This window comes from Gopherus evgoodei, chromosome 7, assembly GCF_007399415.2.
Source record: "Gopherus evgoodei ecotype Sinaloan lineage chromosome 7, rGopEvg1_v1.p, whole genome shotgun sequence".
NCBI lineage: Eukaryota > Metazoa > Chordata > Testudines > Testudinidae > Gopherus > Gopherus evgoodei.
This window is the reverse complement of record NC_044328.1, coordinates 13064863-13092856: the sequence shown is the minus strand read 5'-3', so window position 1 is coordinate 13092856 and position 27994 is coordinate 13064863. Positions and strand designations below refer to the sequence as shown.

At 40.9% G+C, this 27994-nt stretch overlaps 1 protein-coding gene across 18 annotated transcripts in view; it reads left to right on the top strand.

Moving 5' to 3' along the window:
* The window catches only part of ABLIM1 (actin binding LIM protein 1), a 315920-nt gene that overhangs the window by 113372 nt on the left and 174554 nt on the right, over nt 1-27994 (top strand). For 17 of the 18 annotated variants that reach the window (XM_030569044.1, XM_030569053.1, XM_030569056.1 and 14 more), the window contains exon 2: nt 26269-26403. In XM_030569044.1, coding sequence (XP_030424904.1) covers nt 26269-26403 — 135 coding nt within the window. Of the gene's footprint in view, nt 1-5040; nt 5160-26268; nt 26404-27994 lie in introns of those variants that run through there. The other variant, XM_030569043.1, reaches the window with a different exon arrangement.

The window sequence follows — 27994 nt, the reverse complement described above, 5'->3', positions numbered from 1 at the left end:
TCAAATCCAGCCATTTGTGGGTATTCCTGTGCACCTCCCAAGGGAAGAGGTGCAACCTCATCACTTAGAACAATGAAAATTTGTCACCCCGGTTGAAATATGTAATAAAGATCAGTCATAACCCAATAGGGCAATAGGCTAGATGATCTTAAGACTCTCGCTAGATTGCAAAACTGTCTTTTTGAAGTATTTACCGAGTAAAGGTTAATGCTGTAATGGAACCATGTCTCTTGCGAGCGCTAGGAAGACTGAAGAAATTGGTTCTATTCCCTGACAATTTACTGACTGATGCAAACTTTGCATTAGTCTATTCTGCTGTGGACTAAATAAATTGTGCCTTTCCTGAGAAGTGACAGGCCAGCTAATCAAATAGTCAGCGGCTTCCCATCAGGCAAAAGGCCAAATTCTACTCTGCATTACACTGGGGTAAGCCTGGAGAAAGTCCCCTGAAGTCTACAATGACTCTCTCTATTCAAGTCAGTGGACTTACTCCCATTGTGCCAGTGTCTGTGCCTGTGGTGAGCACTCCAGATTGCGCTTGTATCAGCCAAGCAACACTCAGTCCTCTATGTTGCAGATATGGTTAGATAGGAGTAAACTGGCAGTGTGGGATGTGCTCATGAGGAACTGGAGCCAGAAAATGCTGGTTAGCAAAGCTCAAGAATGTTGAAACTAGAGACTGATGTGCTGCCTTCTCATGGCACTGGACCCTTGCAAGTGCTGTGGAGCAGTTTCATGATACCCCCATTGACCTTAATTTTTTTTCCCTCTTAGCAGGCACAGTTAAGCTAGGACAATAACACAGTGGGTCACCTTCCATGTAAGAGCATGGAGGATTTTGTGTTTGGCGAAAGCAGGCATTTGCCAAAGACAAGTGTTCATAGAAGTATTGACTCTTAATTGACTTGAGCCATATAATGGTTCCTCTGTGGATATCTGCAGCAGGGTTTGTTGTCAAAACTGTGTCTGCCTGGCTTTGAACCAAACGGAGATGCATGTTCAATTAGGTTAGGTTTTTTGGATGTTACTTTATTAACAAAATAGTCTCTCTTCCTCTCCTCCCTCACCAGTTTCTGATTACTGGCTCCTCATTCAGTGGACAAGCGCTACAAGTCAGTTTTGGAGGAAATCATAGAAAAATCATGCACTGGTATTTATAAACCATTGCCTCATCAGTAGGGAATGAGAGCAAGATAAAGGCTTTGAAAGCCAACTCTTCAAGTGAGAATAACAATTTAAGATCCTGGTTAACCAATTTTTTTTTTCTTTTTGAATGTACTGTTTTGTGTCAATGCATGGTCCTTTGTATATTAGTGGATTTAAACAGTCTGGATTCCTTGCAACAAATATCTCTTTTTAAAGGGACAAACAGTAATTTAAAAATAACATTTTTGTCTGAATGTTTTGTATTTGTGTGTATGTGTCTCCAGAGTTTTTTTTTCCTCACTTAGAATACACTTTTAATGCACATAAAAAAAAAAAAGTATTCATCTTACAAATTGCTAGTTACTTGTCCTTGTTCTCCAGTTGGTGAGGTATTTGAATAGATTCTGAAAGGTTGGCAGAGGTCCCATTGTAGTTAAGAATTTAAACAATTAGATTAAAAACAAAAACCACTCAGGCATAAAAGTGTAATGCATTTGACTTTATTTACAATACCAGCAACTGATATTATATTATTTCACTCAGGAGTAAATTACTTGGCTCCTGACCTCTCCAGTGTAATTTATTAGTGTAATTTACTAGTGTATGTTTTAAAGCTATTTTTAGGTGCATGTTAAAGGCTAACATTGCAGTTTTCTCTGGCTGGCTGATGGGGGTGGGGGAAATCCTTCCTTGCAGCCATGAGTGAGATGAAATACAGCAGTGCTAATCTCTAGCACATGTGAGAAACGAGGGTGATGGACTCAGAGAACAAAAAGTCCAGATACCAGCGGTTAGCTGACATGTCAGCAGCTGCTAAAGTGGAAAATGAATGATAACTGTTGATGCAAACCTTCAGAGAGTGTCTAAAGATCACAGCAAAGGGTTAATTGTAGCCATGTGTGTTGTGCCTTCTGGCATTATGTAGCATTGCAGAGCTAGTATTTATGAATGAAGGTCAGATATGCCACTTTCAAACATGGGTGCTTGAAGTGGTTTGCATTATATACGGGGTTAACAATTTGGTTCAGTGGTTCTCGGCACCCCCCCCCCCCCCCATAAAAATTATTCCAGCACCCCTGCTTTCAAGACCCTCTCTGATTAGCTGTTTACAAAATATGGTGTGGTGTCTTTTTTTTAAGAACAAAGCTAGGTTGAATTGCAGCCCTAATTGCTGTCTGTCAGAAATATGACATGGCGCACAATATGTAGGGCTGAAGGGTTTTAGCCCATCTTCACGAAGTGAGCCGCCAATGCTATTATTAGTAACACACTGAGTCATAGAAGCAAGAATGCCACACCGCGTGGGCTGTGTCCCTGCTGCATAGGAGGGAGCTAACAATAGAAGTCTAGCCTAGATGCATTCGGCAATAGGCATTTTCCCCCATGTTTCCCTACACATTTGTTTTTTTTTTTATTTAAATAAAAACTTAGTTGAACCACATCAGAGCTGAGAGAGGCTGGCTTATTTAATTTTTCTGTACCGGGTGGTATATATACAAAACACTTGGAAATATTTGCAGTAAATAAAATCTATCACCGGCTTTATGTTCTGATTCTCCAAGATGTATCATCCATCTGCCGCTCTGTCGGAAGGGTGCCTGCATATTGATTCTGTACATTAATTAATTTTTCTCCTGAAGTAAAGGCTTTTGGGAAGGAATTCCCTTGTTGTGGACTGAATTACAATCCAATTTCAGCTCTGCGAACCTGGAAGTGTGGTTTAACTGACTTTGTTACTGGAAACCAGGAATGCCTGAGGTTGTGAACCCAGGTCATCCATTGACTTCCCCTTTGAGCTCAGCCTCTTCTTCCTCTTTCTCTCCCATTTGTAAAATAATGGGTGAGAAAAAGTACCTGCCCAAAAGGGGCATGGTAAGGATTAGTTAATGTTTGTAAAGTGATTTTGTAGATTACTGCAAAGCATTATGAATAGAGCCCTTTGGAGAAGGAAAATGTATATAAGTACAGTATTGCCAATTGCAATTGTTCACAAATCCATGGTCTTCCCTCCCCACCACCACCCTGGGGTTGGGGCGGGGGGAGATTGGCTTAAAATAATGAGATTTTTAAAAAGTTTATTTTATATTTATTTGTCTTCTGGTTTTTGAACCACTAGGCACTGTTTTTTTTGTTAATTGTTAGGCATTATATAATAAATATGATTAAGGGCCAGCCAAGAATGGTGCCCCGTTATTCTAGGATATGTACAAACACAAAGTAGCAGACACTTTCAAGCTTTTCTCCAAAACCTCAAGGGCTGGAAACTTACTTTTTTTTTTTTTTTTTTAAATAAAGTCTAAACTTCTCACATGCCTAAGCCTAATAACATGACTCCAGAAGCTGGGGATTCAATGGAAAACAACAAATATCAGAATTTCTATGAAATTGTAACAGGCTAGGCAATGCTGTAAGTGCTTTATTACTTTAGTACATCAACTTAATGGCCATCCTAAAACCACTGCTCAGTTAGTGCTGGGAGACTGGTGCTTCAGAGACTGAACACTGGAAAACCAGAGCAGTTGCATGTCAGGACTCAGCAGTGCTATATTGAATGGACAGAGGTGAAGGGGGGTGTGTGTGTGTGTGTGTTGGAGAAATTTACCGGTAGCCTCATTGTTCAAGACATCAGTCTTTTCAGTTTTTTGAGCACTCACAATCCTCTTTTTTTATTTTATTTATTTGTTTGTTTGTTTTTAAAGGTGAGAATAAGAGGGTTTGGAGCTTATATATATTGTACCTCCAAAGCAGATGAGTGACCCATACCCACGCCAAGAAATTTCAATTAATGAATATTTTGACCTTTGCTCCCAAACCTAGTTGCCCTCCTGAGCAAACCCTCAGGGTGTGTGGTTTGTTTGTTTGTTCGTTTGTTTTTAATAGCATCCTTCTGAGAGAAATGCCCAATGTGCACAGTCTCATTTAACTATTTCATTGTGTGCTGTGGTAGAAAGACATTAGGAGAACGTCAGAGCCCGTTTGCTTTCTGGATATTAACATTTATATCTGTTTTAAGATGTAAACAGGGCTCTATCAAAGAAAGTCAGCTCTGTTGCGGTTACCCAGTTGTTAAATTTCCAGTCACCTTTGTGCTTCCTCATGCACTCAGGAGGAGGTCTCCAGAATTCAGAGAATGAACGCATTATCCTCTTTGAAAACTATCCTTAAAACTTTCTTTGCTGTGATGCCTACCAAAAACTTGCCAACAGTTAAGCTGTTGGTATACTGAGACCACGCCTGTCATGCTGACCAATATTGTTTTATTATTTCTTTGTACTTCCCTGTCTGTCGGTGTCCATCTGTTTGTCTCTGTTCTTGTATATGGATTTTAAGATCTTTGACTTTCTAAAATCTGTTTATACAGTACCTAGCACAGTGGGGTCCTTGTCCATGACTAGGGCTCCTGGACACTAAAATAATCTAAATAATAAGCACTTATCCTGAATTCATCTTGGGTTCTAGTCAGGCTCAGTTTGGTTCAAATGAAAAATAAGCTGATGAATATCAATTTTGCAATTTAAACAGTTCCTCAGACATTCCTCAGTGCTCCTCACTTGCAATCTGTTCTCTGTCACTTGGGGGATAACTGTGTTGCCAATGCTATACTGCTTGGCAAGGAGAAGTGGAAGGTGGTGTCAGTGATTAGAGATTAGGGATGGTGGAATTTTGTGTTTTGTTACGCAGCAGCTGCAGCAGGTTGTTTCAGCACAAGGGGCAGAGTCCACACGCACAGAATGAACTGACACTAGTAACAAGAAAAGGGACAGAGAGGGGGAGAGTGAGGAGATAGGAGGCACAAGAAGAGACAGTGGCAAGCAATCAGACTATCGGATTTTGTGGTAAATCTGACCAAGGAAAAGACGCCTCTGGAATAAGCTGCCTGCTGCCCTCCTCCCCCTATTCCAGCCAAACACTGCTGGAAAGAAAGTGTGTGTGTGTGTGTGTGTAAATTACTTCAGTTAATCCTTGCTGTCTCTGCTACAAAGAGGACTCATTTGCCATGGTGAAAGAAAAAGGTAATTGATATTTATTGATATGTCAGCCATGATCGTCTTAAGATTTAAACCTTCCAGTGTAGAGTTAGAGTTGTTGTTGATGTTGTCTGTTCCCCCCCCCCCCCTTATATCCTTATGCCAATAACTGCAGTGACCTGCATTAAGTATTTTTACATCTATTTCCCCTGCAATAGGGTTTGGCCTGTACCTCATTTCAAGTTTGATTTTTGTTTTTTGTTTTTTTCTTGGTAAATGCTTGTTTGTAAATGTTACCTGACTTGCATTTTCTGTCTACTGTTTTATTGTGTTTTATGTAATTCCTAGTCTTTTTGCCACCAAATGAGTTACATTAAGACTGTAAATGGAATATCGTCATAGCCAGCAAGTCCTGGACATGGAGAACGTCTTCATAGTTAGTTTTTATATAAAAATGGGCTGTTTTGTAAATTTTTTTTTTGTTGTTGTCTGGACTCTGCATGTTGTAACTGATGATTGTAATTTAATTATTTTAAATCACCCCTTTAAAGCTGCTGCTCAACAAAAGACAGACTTGGAGTAGGAGAAATCAAGGGGTTGGCCAAGGAGTCGTTCATTTCAGTAACGCGGGGCTGTCTCTCTTGCTGCATTACGACGATATGAAATATAATCTATACTCGGATATGACTCGTGGATTGAAGCTAATTTTGAAACTTAATATTTTAATAGGTGGCTTCATAAGCAGTAACACAAGGTCTAAAGGCAGTCTCTGCATACCACAAAGAGAATCTATGTAATTTCTCTCTGCTTATAAATCTCAGGAAAAAGCAGGCTGGGCATAATGTAATGTAGGAAAGGAGTATAAGCGTCAAACTAGGCTGCTAATTCAGTAGATTTTTTTTACCTCTAAGACCTTAGCTGAAAACTGGTTGAGGTGACAAATAAAATGAATTCAGTGACCTGGTCTGTCATGGGCGTGGCCAAACCACTGAACAGTCTGGCATAGTTCTAGTCCATTGACAGTCCCTGCTTAAGAGAAGCCCAAGTCTGGAATCGCAAGTATTATCTGCTTCTCAGGTTTGAGGTACGTTACGTGGGTACTATCAGTCTCTCTCTCTAGCATCAGTAAGTCACAGATGATATAGTGGTCAAATCCCACTTGGGTCAACTCAGCCCTTCACCCCTTCCAGCAGAGGTAAATGAAAGTATTGTGGAGATTATCATATATGGAGATTGAAATTAAACTTTAAAAATGGAGGTGCTGTATGGTGATGGTCATAAAACTTTCCCTTCTGATGGCTAAAATTTCCTGTCTCCATCCACTGATTCCCAGGTAACTGAACTCTCCAGCCTAGATGTGTTTGCATTTTTTGGGGCTGTGTAAATACAACTTGATGCCCTGGAAGGTGCTGTATAAATAACCAACCCTTAAAGTTGTATGAAAAAGAAGTGGAGAATAATAGGAGAATGCAGTGTTGGGCATTATGTTGAAAATGTCCCATAGTCTATTTAGGGGGGGAATAAAGAGACTTTAGAATTTATCAATCCTGTTAAGTATTTAAAAATAGCACTAACATGCATTCAGTTTGAGTTTTAGACCAAAACAAGGGCTAAATGCTTTCTCCTGACTCCATATGAACAGCTACCACTGATATCTCACTGTTACAGATTGCAAACAGTCAGTAGCCCTTAGTATCTTTCCACATTTTTTCCCATTATTTTTCTGCCTTACTATTTCAGACAGACTCCCACAACTCCTTCCCCCACTTCATCCAGGACCAGGACATCAGGATGCAGCTACTTGGGAGCTAATTCAAATGCCACTCTGTAGTGTTGCTTGTGAGATGACATGCTAGTGTAGTGCAGGAGCTTCTGCATGACTCGTCCTCTCTTTAATATGCCTAAAATTCTGCCTGTCAACCCCTGGTGGTTCATATACATGCTGGCCAGGAACTGGAGAAGCTGGTTTCAGCTAGAAAAATGCAATCCCAATTCACTGAAGTGGAAACCAGTTAGTAATGGTTTATATCAAATTAGCATGCTTCATTATGTTCATAGTGTAGAATGATTTCAGTGTGTGTGTCTGGTCAGCTCAGATATGTGCATAGAAAAATATTGAGTCCAGGCTGCTATTCAACAGTCACCAAATGACGCTGGCGGAATTATGATTGACCAACATTACATTTTCATTCCTCTGAATGTGCACCTGTCTGCTTCCTTTGATCTGGTGTACTTGACACATTGTTACGCTATTTCATTCAAGAACACCTTGCCCTCACAGTATTCACTAACTGATAAACAACTTGCATATGCTTCTCAGTCAGTATTTGCTTTTCAGAATAGCCACCTGTCACGCTGCAGCTTAAAATCCCTACTAAGGAGTATAACTAGTGTATTAGTTTTGAATCCAGTTTGGTAACGTGTTTTCTAGCTAGGAGCTGGCCTATAAGACTAGAGTAAGTACTACGATATTGAGGTTTGAGACTGAATTTTGAGCTTGAGGCCAAGATCCTCAGCTGGTTAAAATGGCCTAGCTCCAGTTAGAGCAATGCCAATTCACAGCAGCTGAGGATTTGCCCTGAGTCTTGATGTTGTGGATACTCCCTAAATCTGTTGGCCACAAGTACAACTCCCATTCTTACTGGGGCATGAAGGGTAAGTGCCAAAAGATGAAGGGAGGAGTTGACCCTAATGGTATTTTAACTTATGATCCCTATGGGAAGTTATGTGGGGCAGACGCAGGGGAATAGAGCCATGCCTTGACAGGCCAGAGTTTCACTCTGGAATGATAGTGCTTGATTAAAGAGAAAGAGGAGATGGAAGTTTGATGGAGACTTTAACCCTCGAGCCCATCTCTGCAACCTTAAGATTTGTGCTTGTCCTGCAGGAGGTCTCTCTGTGGAATGGTAGGCATGGGTGTCTGGAGGGCTTAGGAAGCCTTAAGCTGGGGGTGGGAGGGCGTCAGGGAGTCCTAGCCTACCAAGCATCACGGAAAAAAATCAATATATTTCAGCAAAACTTTAATAAAATTTCCATTTGCAATTTGCCCTTTTTGTCTAGTAAAATCTTGCTGGGAAATACGCAGTTCCCTATTGGTTGAGGTGGTTGTCAAGTACTGGTATACGTTAAGTTCATGGTCAAGAAACTTCTTTGATGCTGACTGTGTCACCAGTCCTGCCTTCTTTTCCATCCAAATCTCCCATTGCGGTTATTTATGCCAGTACCAGAACAGAACTTTAGATGAGATTACTCTTGAAGGCCACTCAAACTTCAGCTTGTGCATGGAAAGCATCTTCCTGGTCACTTAACAGTTTTCCTTGCATGGAGCAAGGTCAAGGTTGCAGAATAACCTGTCCATTTAGTCCCTCTTGAGTGCACTTCTCTGGTGACAGGTTTTGCCACCTTCGCCACTCTGAGTGTAATCATGAGGGCCTAGCACTCTTAGACTGGGTCTCCAGGCTGCAGCCCTCTAGTTTACCAACCACGATAAGAAGACACGCCCAGTTGTTTGGTACCTGTTACCCATTTTCCTCCAGGTACCTGTGACCAGCAACTGATTTACAATAACTCAAAAACAGCTGCTTCAAAACAAAATATTTATTCACCCATGACTCCATAACAAGCAGATATAAATCAGGTCTTACCTACATTTTATTCTTTCCTTGCAAGTTTTGGGTATGTTCCACTCAGCCCAGTCATCCCTATTCCTGTCCTGGGAGAGACAGTCCCTGCAGCATCCTCTGTGTGCCTCTCAGAAATTCACCTCCATCTGCTGCTGCTTGCTGACCTCCCTCTCCCTCCTATCTAGGCAGGGTTTTTAACGGTTTAGTGTTCCTTTGTTACTAGGCCCTGATCTGGGAAGAATAAGTTTTGCTATGCTGGCTGGAGCATTTCCCAATTAATAACTCCCCCATTGTTTGTCAAGGAACCGTGGTATTCGCTCTGGTTCTACCTTGTTATAGTTTCCTGTTTTTTCCCCGTCAGCTTCCTTCAATTTAATTCCATGCAGTCAGGCAATATAATATCCAACAGTAAAATGAGTTGGTATGGTATTAAGAAAAAATAGCTTCATACTCTACAACCACATTTTATACCTGTGCTCCAGGGACTTTCCAGGTGTAATTCATAAGGCCAGAAGAGAGAATGATTGTTATCTTATATGACCTCCTGTGTAACACAGGCCATAGATCTTCACCCAAATAATCCCCAGAGCAGATCTTTTAGGAAATCAACCAATCTTGATTTAAAAATTGTCACTGATGCAGAATCCATCCTGGGTAAATTGTTCCAGTGGTTAATTACCCTCATTGTTGAAAATGTACACCCTCTTTGCAATCTGAATTTGTCTACCTTCAACTTCCATCAACTGGACCATGTTCTACCTTTCTCTGCTGCATTGAAGAGGCCATTATTAAATATTTGCTTCTCACATAGATACTTACAGACTGTAATCAAGTCACCTCTGAACCTTCTCTTTGTTAAGATAAATAAATATACTCAAAGAACACAATCACAATAGAGATGTTGGTTTTTAGTTATGGATATGGGACCTGCCCTGGGAGATGAGCTTAGTCCTCTTTCTCCACCCAAACAGCTGATTCCAACCAGGGTGTTGTCACTGACAGTTCAATACTTGGATGTTTTGTAGGACGATGGGTGGACAGTCTCAGTGTAGTCTCTTGACTCTGGAGGTCGCATCCCCAGTTGATCTGACAGACCCCGATTTGGTTGAGGTTTGAGGAGCTATATTTTCTTTTCCCCTTGTGGTTTATACTGTGTCAGATTTAGGCCTGTTTTAATCTGTGGGCTTTTTTCTTTTTTTTTTTTAAACTGCTGGATCTGCTCATTCAGGTCTCAATAGGCACACTTGATAAATATGTGAAACTAATAGATGTGAAAAGGTGGTCTTGTGGCTAATGTAGTCGGCAGCACATATACTAATATTGAGAGATGAGGATTCAGTGTCTGGCTCTTTGATACATTTCCTGATCTTGGGGGAAGTCGCTTAACCTGTCTGTCTGGCTTCAGTGACTCATCTGGATAATATCCAAAGGAGGAGGATAACACTTTTGTCTGTTTTGTCTAATAAGATTTTCTCTGGGGCAGAGAATTTGTGTGTGTGTGAGCAAAGAGATATCACCACCACTTATAATACCAACTATACCCTAACGTAACAGACATCACTTCAAACACCGTAATACCAGGTAAAAGCAAAGTAAAAGAATTAAGGTTGTTCTGTCTGTCTCTTTCTCTCCCCTTTATGGCTTTATCATTTTAAAATATTCCATTTAAAATTTCAGCTCTGGACAGCATTATGTGTTTTCTTAAACTTTTTTTTTTCTAGGACTGATTTCACACTGTAGGTTGAATATTACCATCTTGAGAATGAGGCAGCAGGCTTTGCACAATCCTGACATGCTTGATGGATTCCTATGTTTTCTGTAGTGGAATTCCAGGCATTCTCTCACATGCCAGCTCCATGGTAAAGGGAGCTTGAACAGAACCTGTGGAGAGATGTAGGGAAACAGCCATTTACATCAAGAAATTTGGAGTTGTATGTGTTTTGGACTAAATTGGAGGGGATGACATAATGGTTTCAGTAACTGAATTTGAGACACCTACAGTCATGTGTTCAGGTACAGTAATCTGTCCTCTCCTCACATTAGTTGGATTTCTTAGATGATATTTGAAAAAAAAATAAAAGGGCTTTATATGTCCCTTGGCACTTCTTAAAAGTTTAAAGTTTCAGGAAGGTGAATTTCTTTTTATTTAAAATCTGTAATTAAAACAAAATAAAACTGCTGCTAAGAAATACTTTCCTGAGGGTAGCTAAGGTCTCTGGTATGAGAGAACTTATTTAGGACCATCTTTAGATCTGCCAAGCCTAGGATAGTCCGTTGTTTTTAGAATCAGTACAATCAGAAGAGGGAGAGTCAGTAGTATGACACTGAGGGTACGTCTACACTATGGGATTATTCCGATTTTACATAAACCGGTTTTATAAAACAGATTATATAAAGTCGAGTGCACGCGGCCACACTAAGCACATTAATTCGGTGGTGTGCGTCCATGGTCTGAGGCTAGTGTCGATTTCCAGAGCATTGCACTGTGGGTAGCTATTCTGCTATTCTGTGGGTAGTATCCACAGTCTCCCCCGCCCCTTGGAATTCTGGGTTGAGATCCCAGTGCCTGATGGGGAAAAATCATTGTCGCGGATGGTTCTGGGTAAACGTCATCACTCATTCCTTCCTCCGGGAAAACAACGGCAGACAATCATTTCGCGCCCTTTTTTCCTGGATTGTCCTGGCAGATGCCATAGCACGGCAACCGTGGAGCCTGTTCAGCTTTTTTTTTTACTGTCACTGTATGTGTACTGGATGCTGCTAATGGAGGTGTTACTGCAGCACTACACAGCAGCATTTGTTTGCTTTTGTATGATAGCAGAGACAGTTATCAGTCGTTCTGTACCATCTGCTGCCATTGTAAATTGGCAGTAAGATGACGGTTATCTGTCGTTCTGTACTGTCTGCTGCTATCATGAGTGCCCCTGGCTGAGGTCGGCCAGGGGCGCAAAGGCAAAACTGGGAATGACTCCCTGAGTCAATCCCTCCTTTATGGCTTCTAAAAATAGTCCTGCCTAAAATATGGGGCAAGTGCGTTAGAGAACCAGTGTATCAGAGAGCACAGCTGCTCCGTGTCAGATCCCTCAGAAATGATGAGCTACATGCCATTCACGGGGGGTGCCCCCGCAACAATCCCACCCATTGCTTCCCTCTTCCCCTAACCTTCCTGGGCTACCATGGCAGTGTCACCCCCGCCCCCATTTGTGTCATGAAGTTATAAAGAATGCAGGAATAAGAAACAATGACTTGTTAGTGAGATAAAATGAGGGGCAGGCAGCCTCCTCGTGCTATAACAGTCCAGGCAGGACATTAAGCGGTGTGGAGGAGAGGAGCCCAGCATCCTGCTGCTATGACAGTCCAGGCAGTACAGAATCTTTTCTTTACACAGGAAAGGGAGGGAGCTGATGGAGCTCAGCCCCCAGTTGCTATGATGAGGACGGTTACCAGCCGTTCTGTCCCATCTACTGGGAATGACCAGGAAGCATTCCTATTTTTACCCAGGCGCCCTGGCCGACCTCACCTGAGGCAAGGCAGGAACACTCACAGGCTGATGGTGATGACAGATATCAGTCATATTGTACTGTCTGCCACCAGGGAGGGGAGAGGAGCGGATACTGCTCTTCACTGCTGCAGCATCGTGTCTACCACCAGCATTCAGTAGACATAGAGTGACATTGAAAAAAGTCAAACGACTTCTTTCACGTGGTAGGGGGAGAGTGTAAATTGACAAGCTATACCCTGAACCACGCTGGATAATATGTTTGAACCTACAGGCACTGGGAACTCAGCCAAGAATGCAAATAGTTTTCAGAGACTGCTGTGGACTGTGGGATAGCTGGAGTCCTCAGTGCCTCCTCCCTTCCTCCATGAGCGTCCGTTTGTTTCTTTGGCTTTCCGTTACGCTTGTCATGCAGCACTGTGTAGCCTGGAGATTTTTTCAAACGCTTTGGCAGTTCGTCTTCTGTAACGGAGCTCTGATAGAACAGATTTGTCTCCCCATACAACGATCAGATCCAGTATCTCCTGTACGGTCCATGCTGAAGCCCTTTTTGGATTTGGGACTGCAGCGCCACCCGTGCTGATCAGAACACCACGCTGGGCAAACAGGAAATGTAATTCAGAAGGTCGTGGGGGTTTTCCTGTTTACCTGGCCACTGCATCAGAGTTCAGATTGCTGTCCAGAGTGGTCACAGTGGTGCACTGTGAGATACCGCCCGGAGGCCAAGACCGTCAATTTGCAGCCACACTAACGCTAATCCGATATGGTAATACTGATTTTAGTGCTGCTACTCTCGTTGGGGAGGAGTACAGAAACCGATTTAAAGAGCCCTTTATATCAATATAAAGGGCCTCGTAGCGTGGACGGGTGCGGCGTTAAATCGGTTTAACGCTGCTAAAATCGGTTTAAACGTGTAGTGTAAACCAGGCCTGAATGGCACTGGCTGCGTTTAGTTCCCCTGGAGGAGAGAGTTGCAGTGAACAGGTTTTGTCTGTGGTCAGTAGCAAGCCATATAGAATCCCTTTGCTATAATTAATGTAAAAGGCTGTTCTCTATCTGTAAAACATTGCACTGACCATATCGGTATCCCGTTAAGTATGATTAGTCCTTACCCATTCATTGATCCTGGGAATCTCCCCTGCTTATTTTGTGCCTGGTTGAGGTAAGCACATGCATATGCCCATCTCTGTTCAAAACAGCATGTCTTTAAGTCTCATTGACCTCAGTGGGCCTTAAAATTAAGCACATGCTTGAGTGCTATCCTGTATTTGGAGTGTGTGATTTTTGCTATGGGCCTGTTGTGTAGCTGTAAGTTTTGCTACTGCATGCCCTCACTGTTACACAGATGCAGAACGTTAGCTGTATCCTTGCGTATCTGATGGAGACAGTGCAAACAGTAGGTGGCACTTGTATAGCACTAATCATACAGGGCTATAAACAGGAACAGTTTATTCCTCCCGCCATCCCAGTGATTCACATCCTATATTACTGTCTCCATTGTACAGAAGGGGAAAAGCAAGGCAGTAAGTGACTTGCAAAAGGTTAGGGAGTTGAGCTCAAACTATATAACACCAACCATTTATAAATGAGATGCTTTCTTAAAATTTATTTTTCTGGGTATAAATCATTGTACAATAGTGGGTGTGGGTCTAATTGCCATGGTGCTGAAAACAGCATGGACAACTGGCTGGCTGTGTTGATGTTCCCTGTGCTGCTTGCTTCAGTTCAGCATCACTAATATTATAGTAACCCACTCTAGGGATTCTGTGAGTTGGTGTCTGAACCTAGAGCCTGGTTCACAACAGAGGTTTATTTTATTTGTAACTAATACCAGTTAGGGGACTTAACGCCATTAGCTCAAGCAGAAGCAGGTTCTACACTTAGCTCTGCAGGTCCAGTGTTCAAATCTCTCTCTCCTGCTTCAAATAGGGTTCATTATATTACAAATAATGCCAATTTTTGAAAATGTTCCTAATATAGATAAAGCATTAGAGCTCTATAACTATTTATTTATTATTACTGAAGAACCACAAACCAAAAGTTGATATGACAGCACAATTTGTGCATTAGAGAAGCAGAAGCTGGTGTATTTTCTCCCGCCACGGCGTGCCACGCTTTTGTACAAGGTCATTTCCAATGCTTTCTCCGCAGTCATCAGTATTTTCTTGGCATTTGTATATTTAAAACATCTCACTAAAATGAACGTGCTCTTTGGAGTTTGGTGACATTTATTGTGGAAATAATATTCTACTTTGCAAATGTGCAAAAGAACTGTGTTTCAGGAAGGGCCGTTTATATGGAAGGGCCTGTAGACTAAGTGTATCTCATCAGTTTTGCACAGGAGATGGCTGTTAGGGACAGTAGCCCCTTGGGGGCATATGTTGTTACATTACTCTATAGTGTCTTTTTAGTTATCATAGAATCATAGCAGGGTAGGACCGGAAGAGACTTCACTGCATTCAAGACAGGACTATGTAATAACTAGACCATCCCTGACAGGTGTTTGTCTAACCTGTTCTTAAAAACCTCCAGTGCTGGAGATTCCCTCTCCCACCCTCCACCCGGCAATTTATTCCAATGCTTAACTACCTTAATGGTCAAGCTAAACCTTCCTTGCTGCAATTTAAGCCAGTTTCTTGTCTTATTCTCAGAGGTTAACCAGACGAATTTTTCTCCTTCCTCCTTGTAACAGTTTTCAAGTTCATAAAAGGTTATGCCCCCTCAGTCTTCTCTTCTCCAGACTTAAACAAACCCAATTTTTTTTCAATCTTTCTTCACAGGTTGTGTTTTCTAGACCTTTAATAAGTTTTGTTGCTCTTTTCTGGATTTTCTCCAGTTTGTCAACATCTTTCCTGAAATGTGGTGCCCAGAACTGGACACAATACTCCAGCTGAGGCTTTATCAGCATGGAGTAGAGTGGAAGAATTACTGCTCGTGTCTTGTAACACAGCTGGAAGGCCATTGGGCTAAGGAAATGTTCACCTCAGAAATTTCACTTCGATACTCGTGCTTAAAAGGATGAAACAGAAAAACTTTTAAGTACCTTTTTATGTACATTTCAATCTCTGAAATTCTTTCATAGCTATTTTGGAAGCTTAAAAAGAAAAGTTTGAATGATTAAACTGTAATTTAAATTTGCTGCCTTTGAAGACAAACTAAATGCGGATACAGTTATTGTTGATGTGGCTAAGAAGCCATGGCTTGTTTCTCTGTTTTGTTTTACATCTGAGTGCTCACCTCTTTCATTGGAAGGTTAGAATTTTCATTCTTTTCAGGAAAAGCAATAGCATTTTCCGCTAACATCCGCACTTTCAACATTCTTGCTTTTGTGTATCCACTCAAGATTTCAAATGAATAAAAAGACAGATGGAGAAATTGTTCATCACTTTGGATAATATTTATGTATGGACATTAGATGTTTCTGTGACTGTCAGTCAGAATGTTGGTCGGAGCTGTTTACTTTTTGATCGCTTTGTCTCATGTTTTTATTTAGATGAGGTGGGTCTTTCTGGGTAGCAAACTTTTAAAGGATTTTTATCTAGTGATACTCAGAACCTATCTACATTTTTTTGTTTGCTAGCTGCTATAGCTGTTTGGATGTTAGTTGTAAGGCATACATGTATCCTGGCTTTAACAAATAAAGGTCTTGAAGAATGAATCACAGAATATCAGGGTTGGAAGGGACCTCAGGAGGTCATCTAGTCCAACCCCCTCCTCAAAGCAGGACCAATCCCCAGACAGATTTTTATCCCAGTTCCCTAAGTGGCCCCCTCAAGGGCTGAACCCTGGGTTTAGTAGGCCAATACTCAAACCACTGAGCTATCCCTCCCACAATGGGATTGATGGCTTCTAAATACTGTCTTCTTGTAAGTCAGCTGTAGGCAGAGAATTGTGTGTTTATTGAGAGGAAGACAAAGGAGAATATAAGGGTGCTAAGACAGGCTTTTATTGCATAGTACTACACAGTCTGGATTCACATTCTAGCTTTTCACCCAGTTTGTGTCACAAAGAGTTCAGTGAAAACTACCAAGTCCCACCATGTCATAATGTTGAGACATAGCATCACACTGACTCCAGTTTATGCTCCTGCCCTATGGTTCAATAACTGTTTATCTTGTAACAAGTCTACTAGAAATTGAGGTTTTTTTCATTCAAACATTGGCTCAGTTTAGTCAACATTTGAGTCGATCTCATCTGTTTCGAAGCAAGCCTTGGCTTGCAACATACTTTCAATAAGATCAGTGCCTTTGTATTAGTGATAGTGGTTTAAAAAAAATAAAAACTGCCTTTAGCTTTTCATTGATTCAGTTTCAGACGCTACATGTGAACATAATGCATTAACTGTGTAGTTCATTAGTTTACTAGCTGTTTTATGGAAAAGATTCTTGGTTTTTCTCCAGCATTGACTAACATGTGAAATATAAACATGTAATTGTCTGAAGTCTCTGTATTTACAAGACAAGCCACACTGCAGAATGCACAACTTGGTCACCAGGTGAGACGTTTTCTTAGGAGACACCTAAGGCATCTGTCTCACAACTTAGAATGTGTGGCCAACAACAGTGAAATTACATCATTAATGAAATGAAGCTCAGGGCTATCAGATCATTTCAAAGTACATCTACATTGCATGTTCCTTTCAACAGCGAATAGAGTACATACCCACATAGCCCCTCTGGCACGGGTGTAAACAGCAGCGTAGATGATGAGGCGTAATTTAGGCAAGAGGAGTTAATACACATGTACCAATGTAGTGTCCCACTGCTGGAGCCTTTCTCTGCAGGAAAAAACTCCCCCAGTGGGGAAATGCTCTGGCACAGGGCAGCTCCTCACTGTGGATCCCTTCCCTTCCTCCGGGAAAGGCTCCCACATCAGGGAGGCAGCAGAAAAAGGCTTCCAACTCCCTGCTGCTGGAGCTCTTCCCCTCTGCAGAGAGAGACTGCCAGACTTCTTGCTGCTGGAGCATTTCCCCTCCCTGGAAGAGGCTGCAGCAGTGGGGGAGGCAGCAGGCTGAGCCTTTCTCCACTACCACACACTGCCAGAGCCTTTCACTGACACTGTAGCAACACACCGCAGTGTGCTTTTTCACTGTGTGGTGTGTACTCCATGTATGCTATATGCAGCCATGAGTGGCATGTGGTGTAGATATAGCCTCTGAAAACTTTCTAGTTCACGATAGGGAGCCACATCCTCAGCTGGTGTAAATCTGAATTTATACCAGCACAGGATCTGGACCATAGTCTTCATAAGCTGTACGTTATGATAGATTGCATAAGTATATTACACTACAGATCTAAAACTGAGTAGTGTATTTGCATCTTAAAGCATGGGGAACTACCTGTATTAATGTCAATAAGAGTTAGAGGTAGAATTATCATAAATGCCAAATGCCTTGACCCACTGAAAGTCAATAGAACTTGTATTTCTAGGTCACTACTCAGATAGTTTTGACAATCCCCCACTAACGGCTAGGATGTTCAGTAAAGCTAGCTCAGATTTATACCAGTATAAGTGAGATCAGGATCTGGCCTGTAACCCCTGTGTGGCCAGACGAAAAAACGCCCCTATACTGAATATACCTAATTTTCTTAATCTTTTGCAAATCATTTATCAAAAACACCATTGAACTGAATTTGTCAAACAAATTACGCCAGTCACTGCAGGCACATATGACACATTTTCATATACATTATATAATGGAGTTTAAACTGGGATCAAATGAGTGCTGGTATCAAATAACTGACTTCACTGGAAGGACTCAAATGCTTAAAATTTAGCATGAGCAAAAGTCTCTTCAGGCTGAGGCCTAAGACCCTCATTCCACAAGCTGTTGCCTGTGGTGGTGTTTGCAGCATAAAGGCCTTAAAAGACAAAAGAGGGAAGAAAGGAGAGTGAGGGATGGGTGTTGGCATACAAAGTGGTCAGATTGAAAATTAGCACATCTTTTCCCGTATTTTAAGATTCAAGCAGTATTTAATTTTTGGCTAATATATTCTGGTAAAATTATTCATCCCCCTTGACTTTTTACTATTACTGGTGTATTTGATGTAAGCCTTTTTTACTTTTGATAGTAATTAACACCAGAGTCTTTTCGGTTTATTCTATGTTTGCTTTACTCTATATTTAAAATTACAGCAAACCCCAGTTTTATCCTTGTGATGTGCATACACATGCGCACACAATTATTGACATTTGTTTTTTTTAAAGTGTATTTAATCCTAGACTTTTCAAAATAACTTAGAAGTATGCAGAAGTCTTTTCATCCAACTTTTTCATATAAATTAACATTTGGGTAGACAGATGTGTGTAGCTTTTATCAATGTCCTTTTCTTTTTCTTTATTTCCTTTATAAAATATCCCAACCTATCATTCTAGCTGTCTGCTCCTCCTTCTCATTATTATCTTCAAGGCCTTGTTTTTCCTTTAGAAAGTGTGTTCTTTGGAGTACAGTACAGATGAGATAATTAAGAACAAATCCATCTCTGGGGTGGAGGATATGTGCTGACGTGCAATGTACTGTCTACTCTTTAGGTAATGGGCAGAAGTATCTCAGTTGCATGGTCTCTGCAGCGGTGGAGAAAGAGAGTCAAAACAGATCAATTAGTGTGTATGCTGTGATCATGCCCAGGATTCACCTCTGTAGCTGTTGATAGAAGCCTTGAGAATAGATAACTAAGGTGCACGTCATTAATTGTATCAGGAAAACTGATACTGACAGAATGTGTGTTATGGCATTAATGAGAAAAAGTGCCAGTTATTCGCAAGTCCTGTTTTGCTAAACAGTTGAGCAATTATTCCCAACCCTATTTTGCTAAGGAATTGACAAGTTTCAAGTTTCCTTTTACAGGACTAGGGTAGAATAGACACGACTTGTGCCTTCCATATCTAGATGGGTAACTCAAATGACTCATCTTATTCTCTAGCTTGTCATATGCTACATGATTGCCAGAAACTGGGACTGGGCACAGGTGATGAATTACTTGATGTTGAATTAAAGGCTTCTTTTCTGTATAAAGAGAGTCTTTCCTCTGATTCTAACTTTTGAAGTCAAGTTTTATAAATGTGGCACAATAGGTCATGAACTGTATTAAGGGCTTGTTCTGTTTAATAGCATATAAATGTATTTTTATCTTGTGTTTAAATTCTAGTTACCACCCTAATGCAGCTTGACACAAATCATGAACAAAATTAATATTTAGCAAATAAGCCATATATCAGTCACCATTTTCTAATCTACTAAAAATGTCCAGTTGATAAAACTATATATTAAGCTATATAATTGCTTCAATAAATGTATGTAGTTATAGTGTAGTTATACCTCCTATGTAGCACATGTTCCAGATCTCATGTGAAGGTGCTATTTAGTTGTAAATCAACATGTTTTAGCACTGGTTATATCAACCAATGAGAAGATACCATTTTTTAGGAAAATAATTGAACTACAAATACAAATATTGATTAAAATCGAGGCTTTCCTTTAGGTGACTTAAATCAATCTACCCTGCCTTGCAGACTGGAAGAATTTCCTGTTTCCTGCCTGCCAGGCTGAGTCTGCCAATGTACAAGTATGTCTGAATCTGGAAAATGACCAAGTGATAATGAGGCTCAGACAAAAGTCAATACTATCTGAAGCACAGCGGTCCAGATCCTGCTCCCATTCAACTGGAGGTTTGCCATTGACTTCAGTGGGGAGCAGGATTGGGCCCAGTGTGTTTGCTGTGACCTCACCTTTAGAGAATCTTCCTAATGAGACATTTACCACAAATCGGAGAGAAGCTTCCGGGAAAGAGCCAAGCTCTTCTGTGGTTTGCAGCAGAGATATGGAGCTCTGCCAGCAGAACCTGCAGTTGAGTCAGCATTTATCAGCATGGTTCTTTGGTTTCCAAAACAGTCTTGCATTAGGAGCAAGGGTCAGGTGCAGAAATATTTTGTTTTTTAAGGAGTTGTGAGTTGGTTTTTTTTTTATCCTAAAAATGTTACTTTTCAGGTAATGGCTGTAATTTCCAGTTGGGGGAGGAGTGGGCTAAGTAGTGGCTCTGTCCTTGGCTAAGACAGGGATACACATAATGGTCATTACCCATTTTGTCCCAGGAGCTGCTTTTCAGAAGGCAGCAGTGACATTACCGATTTAAAACTCCCGCAGCAAATGTCCCTTTATTTTAGGAACGTTGGGGTGACCATATTTCCCAAAGGAAAAATGGGACACCCCGCGGGGCTGGCCCGGCCACTTGCCTGAGCCCCACCATCCCTGCTCGAGGCGGTTGCTGGTCACTTGAACCTTGCCTGCCCCCTGCATGCTGGAACCCTTTCTCTTCCCCTCCCCATCAGTTGGCAAGAGCAAACAGGACAAATGCCTACTTTTGCCAAAAAAGTTGAGATGGCCAGGACAGAGCTTAAAAAAGGGACTGTCCTGGCCAAAACATATGGTCACTCTAAAGAACATGCTTTAGCCAAGTGGAAGTTATCGGTCTTGCTCTTTGGAACAGTGTGTTGGGAGATGGGCATTACTTATTCTTTTTAAATTAGGTCTCTCTCATAGAGCAGACTTTAATATTACTTTCGAAGGGCTGGATTCTGAACTGAGTTACTCTGTTGCAAATCAAGACCAGTGGAATTACTCCAGATTTTTATGCCAGTGTAGCACAGATACAAAATGCAATAAAATTTTCATTACCAGATCATGACTAAGATGAGGTTTTCTTAAAGAATAGCAGCAGCTGGCTGGAAAATGCACCCAGCGATTGAGGTGACAGCAAGACTCCAAACCCTGAGTGGTTGCAGCACTGGAAGATTCTTATCTCCTCAGAGAACTGTGGGACCTGATGTGTTTCCACTTAAAAATGGTGTAACTGATTTTCTGAGTGGGGGGGGGAAAGAGTCCAGGTAAAGGGGGTACCAGAACGGTTGTGTGTCGTGTTCATAGCATGGACACTCAAAGGGCTAAGTGAGCTATTTGAGAGACAATGTACCTGTCTGACTCCTTGACTTAGTGGAATCCTGTACTAAACTAAAGGACAATGTTTTGGTTAACCTGGTTTGTTAAAGCCCAGGAACTTAAATTAACTTTGTCTTGGGCAGTTTTTCTGCACATAATTTTGGCTTCAAATTTGGTTCTTATCAAGGAAATGGCCCTGTTGCTGTTTCCAGCATACAATTTAAATTCCAAAGTTGTATCTGCCCTACAAAATAACAAGAAACCTCACTGAAAATGTGTTTTGCTGATTTCTTGTTTGCATGGATTGACTTGAGAGCACAGCTGAAAGCACTGTAACAGCAAAGTCTTCAATATGTACAATATAGGCTTCACACTGAAGCTTCAAAAAGATACATTATTCAACATATTCAAAGAAACATTCATTTTTTATCACTGTATTACTAGCATTTCTTTTAGGGCTTCTCTACATACAAGTTGCACTCGTTCAACTAAATTTAGTTTTTAAAAGCCCGTTTTGTTAAAATGGTTCAAACTCCTGTGTGAAATCTTATATTGATTTAAAACTGAGTGTATCCGTTTTGCCTGCTCCTGTAAATTTACTGATTATGAGCTAAATGGGTATATCAGCTTTCAACTGAGACAAAAGTGTCAGCACACAGACTTGCTGTGGCTTAGCTACCTCACTGTGAAATTACACTTTTTAGTTACACTGGTGCAACTGTCAGTGAGTACTTGAATTTCATTAATTTCACACTAGCTCTGTGGTATATAAGCACACTATTATTTGTATTGTATTAGCATCTAGGATCCCCAGTCCTGGACCAGAACCCAATTGTGCTAGGTGCTGTACCAACAGAATTAAAAAGATGGCTGCTGCCACAAGGAGCTTATAACCCAAGTAATGTACATGCTAAAAAAATATGGGAAGCTTTATGTTATGACTGTCTTTCATCTCTCAAAATAATTCTGTTTATATATGGCTTATCTGTTTTTTTTTTTTAATTTGGTAATAAATGTTTTAGAGAAGTTTATTTGAGATGGTTAGTTTTTTTTATTATAAGATTTTGCATATTATTCTAAAGCAGGTGATGTTAGGGTTACCAGATGTCCTGATTTCTGGAGTTTTTTGTTTCTTAGACACCCACTCTCCCAATTTTTTACATTTGCTATCTGGTCACCCTAGGTAATGTGGATTTGCTCCTAGGTATTGGGAAATGGCAAACTTGTAATTGCCTTCATGATAATATAGCTTTCTTTCACCTCTCCAGAGGTTTGCAGAGGCCTTCTAAACAAGGGACTTGATTCAGGCCTGAGTGGTTCTGGCATTTACTAGCATAGCCCAGGGCAAGACAACCTGCTGCTGAAAATTCTGTCCTGAGCTGGCCAGCACCGTGCCTAGACTTGTCTGACTAGAAAATAAGGTAGTGTTCAAACATAGTCTTGAGGAGCCTGTCTGAGCTGATGCATTAAGGTTATGTGAATTAACATGACTTCTCAAGGTTGAGGTCTAACACAACATTATTTTCTAGTGAAGAGCAGCCCCAAAAATGCATGGGGGAAGGGGTACGACCATGTTTACTATCTCAGTTACTTAAATGGCCCCCATCACCCTAGTCTCTGAGCGTTTCACAATTTTTAATGCATTCTGCCTCACAATACCCCTGTGAGGGGCAGTGCTATTCTCCTCATTTTACAGCAGGAGGACCGAGGCACAGAAAGGCTAAGTGACTTTCCCAAAGTCGTGCACGAAATTGAACTCCGATCTCAAGTCTTAAGCTGGTGTCCTAACCACTAGGTCATCCTTCCTGTCTTGGTGACTAGATTAGCAGAGCCTTAACCATGGTTTTAGAGCAACTCTCTGGCCCCATCCCTGCCAGGGCAAAAGTCCAGAGGGCAAATCCTTTCTGGAGTAGAGATGTCCTTGCTGATGCAGGTGGGTCTTCCAATGCCAGGCTGAGATCTCTACTAAACCCTGCTCAGGGGCCTCACCACCAAATCAGCTTCCAGCTTACAAGTGTCCAATAAACTTGTACATAATCATTTTTCTGACTGTAGCTGAACTTTTAGTCATAAACCTATTTTTAACGGGCCTGCAGTCAGGGGTGGTTTCATGACCATTCTCCTGCATGGTGCGCCACTCTTTCCCCACCCCCTTTTAATTCCCTGTTGCATGCTCGCTGGTGAATGTGAAAAGAGTCATCACTGGCACTGAAGCCTTTGCTGTGTAATGTAGATATCCAAAAGGAAAAGCTTGCAAGTGACTCCTTGAGAAGGAGCAGAAATTGGGGTCTGAACCTCAATACCAAAGCGAAAGCTGATGCCAATATGATAGGCACTGTAATTAGCTCCATCAGAGAGCTCAGATTGGATATGGCAGCATTGTTTACTTAAATGGCCCTGAAAGGCAAAACATAATGAGAAAGTTAACTTGTTACTGGCAATACAATACTGATTCCCAGTTTTGGCCTGATGTACCTTTTATTTCATTCCAAATATGGGTCAACTCTTCTCAGTTGCACATTGGATCAGGACTCTGGTATGCACAGAATTTATTAAGGAGCTCTGTGTTCACAAAGCAGATGGAGCAGAATATTGTGGGCTGGAGGGTTACTAATGGAAGCTTTGCTATTATCTTCAGTGGGCCCAGGGTCTGGCCCATTCCCCACCATACAAAGCAGAGGGGCAAGTTTTGCTCATTGTATTTTAAAATAAATCCAAACCTGTTAGAAACTCCTGCCTTGTATTTTCTTCTTTTTTTGTACTACTAAAACTTGTAACTAAGTTAATAGACTATTTAATAGTCTTGCTTGGAAGAATAACCATCTCTGCTCTTCCACTCCAAAAATAGTATTGCATTACAGATTAGGAGAGGTTCACTCAAGGCAACGTACTTATGGGTCTTCATTTAGAAGTAACTGCTAATTAAAATATTAGTTGGCATTCCCCTCTGTGTTCTGCTTACTCATGTGAATTGAATCACTGTTCTAGGGATATAGATGAGATGATACATATCACAGAGGAAGAGGTAAAGCTTCATATTGCAGTCAAGGAATTCAGGCAGCTAAGCTTTCTCTAAATGTTTTAAATAGAAAAACTTCGCTAACCAAATGACAGCTGCTGAGTTATAAGTTTAGCTGAATTTGAAGATATAAATTGTTGCCTGAAATATGTGATTTCGTCTAGGTTTAGTACTGTTTTTCTTTCTGTTTACTATGTGTTGCATAATAGATAAACTGTACAAAATAGCAAAGTTTCTTCCCCAACAAATCTATACTCTAAAGATATGAGTATGTACAAAAAAGAATAAGAGAGTGGCTTTATAGCAAAAGTACTTGATGAAGTGGTAGATAAATTTCCAGAAGTTTATTGAAGGAAGAGAGGGAACTTGCATGGCAAATACTAGATGGGAGGTTGTGGTGACTGTAAACAGCAGTGTGAAGGAAGGAGGTGGGAGAGTGTGTCAGAGCATGACCAGGAAGGTTGTCCGGCCAGCTGCGACGAGGGAGTAGGAGGAGTTGAGAGCAGTGGGAAAGGGTCTGAGAGCAAGGGGTGGGGGGAAATAGTACCTGGAAGTCTATGGTGCTAAATATGACATGACTACGTACCCAGATAGAACTTCATCCAAATGGCAGCAGAAGGCAATACGGAGATTCAAGGAAGGTAGAAACACAGAGCATGTATGTCAGGTTTCAGGGTGATAGCCATGTTAGTCTGTATCAGCAAAAAGAATGAGGAGTCCTTGTGGCACCTTAGAGACTAACAAATTTATCTGAGCATAAGCTTTTGTGGGCGAAACTCCACTTCATCGGATGCATGCATGTGTTATCCTAAAAATACATTGGTGAGCAATGTCACTATATTGAGGTAGTATAATGAGCACAACTTTCTACTAGTAAAAGAAGAAAAATCACAAGGGGATTGTTTGGGGCACCCTAATTACCTCAGATAACACAAACTGAGCCAAATTCTGTATTGATTTACCCCATGCTTTTCCATTACACTCCTTGAGGGTTTACCAGGTCCTTAGTCTGATTCCAGACAGCTCTTAAGTGAAAGTTAAACATTGCTGGTCAGAAGTAAAACACGGAGCAGTCATGGTTTTATTAGCACAGTAAAGTGTGGTTATAACACTGACGAGATCTTTCCTTCTGCTCCTGTTTAGAAGCTACTCATTGTGGTAGTTACTGGAGTTAATTTAGGGCCAAGTGGAATGTCTGTGTGATCAATACACAGAATGCTCTTCCCCTTATCATTGTCTTTCCCTGCCATTCTGTAAGCCTGCTTGGAAATTGTGCTGAAAGGCGTAGGTATTGCTTGTTGGTGCTCCATGTTCTCTTCCGGCTACTTTGCAAGCTTAAATTGAGGATGACTTTGCCCACTTCTACCCTCTATAGCCTTTCCTATGTCTGGCTTGTTCCTCTACACACAAGAGTTAACTTCTGCTGAAGTCAGTGGGGGTAAAAACAAGCCAGATGGCTTCCTTTTATTCTTCTAACTTCAGACACATGTTTCTGTGCTTGCACTCTTGTATACAGTAGCAGGCAGACTCCAATTTTTCTCTGCATCACAACCCTCCCTAGGACTCCAACTCTTATCAGATGGGATTCTAATGCAGTAAATTGTACATCAACACAGCTACTTGAGTTTAGTTAACTTCTCAAATTTGCTTTCTGTTTCTGTTTGTTATGCTTGGGTTGGGCTTCCTGCTCAGGTTCTCCTTGCCCAGTTTTTTTTCTTTTCTGCCCTGCTTGTTTGTTTTATGCCTTCATGCACACTTGGTATGCGCTCTGGAACTGAGGCAGTACTTGTGGAATCAGTGACAGGGAGATTGACCGAAATCACTAAGGGTTTTTTTTCTCTTTCTGTTTCCCTGCCTGTCTCAGTGCAATAAGGCAGATATTGTGCGTGACTTGAAACACCATTTTATGGAAAGGGTACTGGTGCACAGAATCTCTGTTAACATGTTTATTTGTTGGGCGTACAATGTAATCTATGGAGAGATTATATACCACTCGTTGCTGAGAGCATAGATCTAGGAAGGGAGGAAAATCCTGTATTCCTTTTCTTACAGTAATGTATTGTATTTTATTTTTACAGTGGCCCATTCCCAAGAACCTCCCCACTCCACTGAGAAGCCTGTCATCCACTGCCATAAATGTGAGGAGCCATGTAAAGGCGAAGTGCTCCGTGTCCAGTCCAAGCACTTTCACATCAAATGCTTCACCTGCAAAGGTAGCAAATTCTCATTCATTTGGTGTAAATGAATTAATACATGTGACTGGCTCAAACCAGTTTGTCTTGAGTTGATTGTGAAGGTTAACTTTGGATATTGTCATTGGCAACAGCTGTGGCCAGAGTGGATTCAGTCAGAAGACATCTGTATTTCTCAAAATACAATCCCAGAACTTGTGGGTTGGGAAAGTGAAGGATGAGTGGAGAGCTGGCTGAGTCATAAGTGTAAGAGCATCCAGCTGAATGGCACCAAAAAGACCAAATTCTCTAAGCAAACATTTATGTATTCAGGCCTTTTTAAGAAACCGATGACATTAATAACCAGTTACTCTGTTCTTATTACTACTGGATCTAGTAATTGCCATTATAGGAGTGATGTCAACTCAGAAAAACATGTCACTCTGCATATTTATATTAGTTATTATAAGTAATAAGATTACTATAACTGAAAGTTGAAACTTTTGTAGGTAGTCATGTTTCTCCTGTATGGTCAGTTAGGATCATGATCAGAATCTGCCTAGTCAATTTCCCTTGTTTGTATGGGGAATAGGAGAACAGTAACAGCTGTTAGGAGTGGTTGCAGGGGCCCCTAAATCATTTTAAACAAGTGACTGGATTTTAGGGTGGTGATGTGGGATTGGGCATGTTTATAATGTTCCACACAATGGAAGGGAAAACTGTCAGGAAACAGAAGTGGCCATCTTCTAAGCGCTCATTATTATAAACAGCAAGGGGGAAAATAAACATGATTTTGAAGAAAAAATTGCGGGGGGGAGGGGATTATATTGCCTCCTTTGACATTGCACAAAACATTATGCAAGACTTGTGTGTGAATGTGATAGTGTTGTAAATCACGATGGTTCTTCAAGTCATGGTCCCTGTGTGTATTCCACACATTGGTACATATGTGCATCATACACCTGAATTGGGAAACTTTTTTTTAGTAAGCTATGTCTGTTGGTCTGACATGCACAGTTCATCTTCTTGTGCTCTGGACCAAGGGTATAAAGGCCAGTGTGGACTGATACCTCTCCAGTTCCTTCTTACTGCCACATGATCTGAGTTGGAATCCTGTGTTGCTTCAATATTCCTCTACTTGAATACCTGTAAATATAATTTGTAGGGCTGTCAACCAATTAAAAAAATTAATTGTGTGATTAATCACACAATTAATTGCACTGTTAAAGAATAATAGAATACAATTTATTTAAATAAATTGTATGTTTTCTACATTTTTAAATATACTGATTTAAATTACCATACAGAATACAAAGTGTACAATGCTCACTTTATATTTTTATTACAAATATTTGCACAGTAAAAAACAAAAGAAATAGTATTTTTCAATTAACCTAATGCAAATGTTGTGCAATCTCTTTATCATGAAAGTTGAACTTACAAATGTAGAATTATGTAAAGGAGAAAAAAAACTGCATTAAAAACCAAAACAATGTAAAACTTTATAGCCTGCGAGTCCACTCAGTGCTACTTCTTGTTCAGCCAATCACTCAGACAAACAAGTTTGTTTACATTTGCAGGAGATAATGCTGCCTGCTTCTTGTTTACAATGTCACCTAAAAGTGAGAATAGG